The 6,000-nt window shown below is 37.7% G+C and overlaps 1 protein-coding gene across 1 annotated transcript in view; it reads left to right on the top strand.

Annotated features, from left to right (window-relative positions):
* Window positions 1-639: 639 nt before the first annotated feature.
* Chm (CHM Rab escort protein) overlaps window positions 640-6,000 on the top strand; it is a 167,155-nt gene continuing 161,794 nt past the window's right edge. Inside the window, exon 1 of the mRNA XM_059250822.1 lies at window positions 640-720. Coding sequence (XP_059106805.1) covers window positions 672-720 — 49 coding nt within the window. The 5' untranslated portion in view covers window positions 640-671. The remainder of the gene's footprint in view (window positions 721-6,000) is intronic.

The raw sequence follows: 6,000 nt of genomic DNA, 5'->3' as shown, positions 1-6,000 counted from the left end.
TAAGCATCTACTATTCTTTATTATTCTTTCACATTTTTCCCCCATCTCATTTTGAAACTTGTATTGCTAGGTGGCTGTTTGGACTGACTAGAGAGTACAAGAGAAATTCCATTCTGTGGAAACTAGGCAAAGGAATTTTTGTTTGGTTGTTTCTTTTCTCACTGGAAAGATACAGAGAAAAAAAAGACACAGAATATAGTTGGACAGTATTGTTATGAAGTGAAAATCAATGCCTCAAGTTCCAAAAATACAACTGCAGACACGCTAGGGGAAAGAGTTTTCCTGGCGTGAATGAAAATCTCCTTTGTTCAGAATGAGCACCTTTGAATTTCACTCCTCCCCGAGTCACTGACCAATTTTTGCTAGGTAATTGTCAAGGAGTATACAAGATTTTCCTCATCATCCTTGCTTGAGGAGTCGAATACTTACATTTCTTTTCCATATCAAACCTCCAGGATAAATAATGTATTTCACTGAAGCCTGTAAAATGAATAGAACTTTTACCATTCTCGTTAACATTTTAAATACTACCTCTTTGCTGCCTACCTGGACGCTTCACCGTAGAACTACAACACCCAGAATGCACTGTTTTTCCTTCCGCCTTCTACCGAGAAACTGCCTACGGAACGCGGAGCCACAAACTACTGTCACATGACACGTTTCCTGTCAAGATGGCGGATAATCTCCCTTCGGATTTTGATGTGATCGTAATAGGGACGGGTATGTGTAGCCCTGGTTTTTCCTGGACAAAATTTAGGAAATAATTCTCGCCTTTTAGTTTCTCTGTCAGTGGCGAGGGTTGGCGAGAAACGGCAGGGGTCGAGCCTGAGAGGGAGGTCGGAAAGGAAGTGAGGTAGTCTGGAGTCAGCGCGGGACTTGGCAGCTTCAGGGAGGGGCTTGGACCCGCGGTGTTTTGCGCCGTTTGAGTAGGGGTCGATCTGGTCGATGCCGATTGCTGAGGTTGGTTGCTGCGGTGATTCCTGTTAATTTCCTTAGAGGAGGGTGGGTTCGCAGTGTCATGAGAATGGAGGGTCGGGATTTGATCAATGGATTCGCCATTGGCATAACATAATTGCCTCCTTCCCTCCTCGTTGATTTCAAGGTTATATTCCCCATCAATTTCTGTCGCTATTTCATAGCACTTTTTCCATATACTTATATGATTCTAGGATACGTTGCAGCTCAGATGCAGCTTAATTTGCAGTTTTATAAGAATGATGCTCAGTTACCCCTGTGTATTTTTAATAAGGGAAAGATAATGAACTCTTTTTTGTTGTGTTGAGTAGCCTAAGGGCCTTTTCCCCCCAGAGGTAGCTATTATTCTTGCATTATGGTGTTTAAAGCATCCTTGTTTTTGATGCAGAAAGGAAGCATACTGTTTTCTTTCACCCATCTATACACCACAAATATGCTCAGAAAAAGCTCCAGTGTTTCAAATCCCATGTCTGACCTTAGCTTCTCCTTGCTTTTCCATCATTAGTTCTCCATGTTTTGGGTGGAGCCAGAAATCCTCTTCAGCTTCTAGTTGACTAGTTAATCCTACAACACTTGGCAGCAATTAACATTTCTTAACTGTAAGGGATGTACTTTGCATAGTATAAGAGATAGTGGGGTGGGTTTTTCTACCGTCTATAGAATGTGGTAGGCAGCAGAAGCTTTGGTGAATGGGATTCTGTCCATTGTGCTAATGAATTCAGTTTCCTCTGTTCCCAAAGAGTAAAAATAGCCATATTTCCAGGTTTAGAGTGAAAACAATAGCAACTTGTTTTCAAATGTATATCATTTCCTAATCAATGGATTAAGCACTTCATAAAATCCCAACAACAACCTTCCTAGGATGGGTATTCTTTTCAGTCCATAGAAGAGAAGCAGCCTGGAAGTCTAACTTGCCAAAGTCACATAGTTGATAAATGTCTAAAGGCCAGTACCATCCAAGAAATGGAAGAACTTTTTTTTTTACTCTCAAAATTGTACTATGTTAGCAGAAATAACTGGGAAAACTTAGTCTAGATATTCAGTGGGAATCAGACACTCAGCATTTCAATTTCCACAATTTTGAATATAAGAAGGGTAAGTCAGACAGCCTTTAAAGGTCTTATCCAAACACAAATTCCCATATTCTAGATGTACCTGGGTAGTTGTTCTCAGAACAGTGGGGGTGTATTAATTTTCAGCCTGAAGATAACTATGGCAGTAGCTAACCTGGCTGTAACTGCAATGAACAGATGTTGGATGGGAGCTTGAAAGACTCAGGAGACTATTCACTTTTCCCAGTCTGCTCTCAAACTGAGAACACCATCCATTTTAGAATAAGGTGCTTTTCTTAAAAGTTGTACTTGAATTCTATTTGATTTGGGTGATGTGTGTTAACTTTTATTAAATGTTTTAGATACATTAAAAGTGTAAACATTTGGTGAAAGTCATTTTTCAAATAAAATGATTCTGACAGTTTCAATCATTGCTTTTAATTGAACTGATTTTTAAAACATTTTGATTTCCTCCCCCAATACTTTGCTGAATTAGACTTCAAATGTGTTGGCCTTATTAAATTAATATGTAGATAACTTATAGGGGAAACAGTGTTTCATAAGTTCAGTTCTGTTAACCAAAGCAAAATGAAGCATGTCATCAGAAACAAGAACTGGGCTGTGAGTTGTAGTTCCCTTTTAGCAAGTTTCTAGTTTAAATGTCACCAGGAGACAATTGCTTCATCAAGTAGAATCCATCCAAGAATATTTTAAAAGTCCATCTACCTTAAATAATTTGTATTTTTACTTTTTGAATGACGTGGTTTAAAGCTTTCCTTTAAGGTCACATTTTCAAGATATGATGGGGAAATGATATCAGAATACTCAATAAAAAATTAAGATTCAGTACTTAAATTGTGGGGTAAAAGATAAAAAGAAAATGGTCAAAGAAGGAAAACCAATTGGAATCTCAATGGAGAGGATAAAAAAGACATAAACTATTAGAATGTGATCTTTGGCTTGGGTACACTATTGTCATTTCAGAATAGTTTAGCATTTAAAAATGATTTTAGCGATAATTTTGTGGGTTATGGAAAAGTTATCATTAGGTGCAGATTAAAAATTATCCCAGTAACAATTGTCACTCGAAGTGACTTTTCTGGTAACTTGTATGATCTCCAGCAAAGCCAAAAACTCACAAGTGCGGAAGAAATCGAAGTTATAAAGGTTATATGATAATGTTGACATATGCCATACATAGGAGCATACTTCAGCTCCTCACTTGGAATATATATTCTTATTTTAGAAGGAATTCTAGCATGCTTAGAATGTACTATAACCATGTCATTTGGAAGCACAGACTTATCACCTGTGAAGAATATGTTTGGCTGTTGCTATTAGATGTATAGCTGACTGAAAATTCATAGCTCTATAAGAAAGGGAATACATATGAAGTGGCATAATGGGTTGACATTTTTTAGTGTAAATACACACATATAATCAGTCAATCAGTTTTCATGAACTCGACTTCTATTGAGTACCTACTCCCCTTGTGCTTGTAATATTTACTGTATTGCCTTTTCCTCAGAGTCATAGTTCTACACTTTTTCCTGAAAGCATGGAAATTTTTCATGCCGTGGGTTCTTTATGCTTTCAGTACACCATAAAGAAATTCAGTCTGCATGCTGTTCCTTCTTAACTATACTTTATACTTAACTATGCTTTATCTTTACCAAAAGTTCCTCCTCTACGAGACTATGTAGTAAGCGAGCTTATTTAATTTCTTAGTTATTTTCTTGAAGAAGATCTTTTCTCTTTTCGCTCCCTCCCTCCCTCTCTCCCTCCCTTCAGTCTTGTGCTGGTCTTTGAACCTGGGCCTTTGCACATGCTGTGGAAGTACTCTAATGAGCCACATCCCCAGCCCCACTCAGATCGTTTTTTAAAGAGCTAGGTAGCTAAAGCTTCTCTAAGGTAAGGGTTTACCATTGTGTGTATGTAAATGACCCTGTGTTTTCTATAGCCTTTTAAAGAAGTTGAATTTGTGTTCTATATATTATACTGATTAAAACATTTTTTAAAGTTAAGCTGCTTTTTTCAGGAATGTTCATGTAGAGAGCACAATCCCATTCTTGATGTTTCAGAATGCAGCATTGAGGTAGTTAACTTTAAAGGCTGGCAGCTCATTCAAAGATTTAAATGCTTCTGATATCAATAGGGTACTATTTCTAAACCTTGCTGAATAATAATGCTGCAGTAAGTGGTGTAAAACCTGATATTTGCCGAATAGCACTTATGCTATGTTCAGCACAAGTGATTTCCCATATTTACAGACCACTTAATACTCTTCTTAGGATGTCTATGTGTGCTTCTGTTATAGTATGCACATATTCCTTCCCTATATCTCCAAACATCCTTACACGTACTGTTGAGAATGTGTGTGTGTGTGTGTGTGTGTGTGTGTGTGTGTGTGTGTGTGTGAGATTTATTTTTTAACATCCCAACCACAGTTTCCCCTTCCTCCTCTCCTCTCAGTTTCTCCCCCTATTTGTCCTCTGCTCCACCCACCCCCAACCACTTCTCCATTTCTGTTCAGGAAAAGGCAGGTGTCCTGTGGATATCAACCAAACATGGCATATCAAGTTGCAGTAAAACTAAGCACTTCCCCATGTATTAATGCTGGGCAAGGTGACTCAGTATGAGGAGTAGGGTCCCAAAAGCCAGCAAAAGTCAGAGACAGCCTTTGCTCCCACTGTTATGAGCCCCACAAGAAGACCAAGCTACACAACTGTAACATATATGCAAAGGGCCTAGGCCAGTAACATGCAGGTGCTCTGGTTGTCAGTCCATTCTCTGTGAGCCCCTATGAGCCCAGGCTAGTTTATTCTGTAGGTTTTCTTGTGGTATCCTTTACCCCCGTGGTTCCTACAATCCCCACCCCCGTTTTCCACAGAATTTCCTGAGCTCTGCCTGATGTGTGGCTTTGGGTCACTGCATCTGTTTCTATCAGTTGCTGGATGAAGCCTCTCTTATGACAATTGGGCTAAGCACCAAGAGTGGCTTTGTTTTTTTTATTGCAAGTTGCCACTTCTTTGTAGTTCATGAAATGAATGCTAGCCCTTAAATGAGTAGATTATATAATATTAATATATATATAAAATAAAAGATTAATGTATTCTCTTTATACATACCAAAATTATAATGTCTAGAAAACATTAAGCAACGTAATAGTAAATAGTATTGAAAGTAGTATTTCAAAGGTTCTTTAGACCTTCCATAGATTTTGCACACTTTTACATACATATGTCTCATTTGTGGAGTATAATGTGGTAATTAGTAGCATGGCTGTGGAATCAGCCAAATTGAATTTGAATTCCAAGTATGCTTCTTATGCTACCTTAGGCACATTCCTTAACCCTTCTTAAGTTTCACCTTATTTCTAAATAATTTCTAGGACGAGTTCCACCAACTTGTGTTAAATATTGAAGAAATAATTCTGATAAAATGTTTACAAAATGTAGCTGATTTTTGTGGTCTGAAAAGCCGTACTGAGGTGCTTTTATTATCATTACTGTTTAGCCTGAATAGTTTCAAGGAAGAGCTCATGATTTTCATGGAGTGTCTTGGATGGATGCTATTGTAAAGTTCATTATCTTCCTCTTCCCATTGGCTACTTGATTGGAAAGAACTTTGTTTATACATTACTACTCTTAAGAAAAAAATCAGATTTTTTTAATCTGGTAGCTTGAGTTTGGTTCACCAGTTTGCGTTATTTATCATCTGTTTTGAGTAGATTTATTAATTCATTTTAATTGGGGACATAGTGTGAAGTACTGTTTCATTGCTTATAAATGCTGTAGGAGGTAAAGAAAGCCTACAGGTCTTGCTGTTTTGTTAACTATTTTGTACTTCTTTGGGCTTTTTGTTTTTTAAGGAAAATCATGTCTTTTCTTCTCTTAGTACCTAACAAAGTAAGGAGGAGTTATTTAATTCTGGGGATTCTCTGAGCTGCTACACTTCTCTGTAAATCATAAAT

The sequence above is a fragment of the Peromyscus eremicus genome, chromosome X (assembly GCF_949786415.1).
Source record: "Peromyscus eremicus chromosome X, PerEre_H2_v1, whole genome shotgun sequence".
NCBI classification, from domain to species: Eukaryota; Metazoa; Chordata; class Mammalia; order Rodentia; family Cricetidae; genus Peromyscus; species Peromyscus eremicus.
Note: the sequence above shows the minus strand (reverse complement) of the source record. Positions and strands in the feature narration are given on the sequence as shown.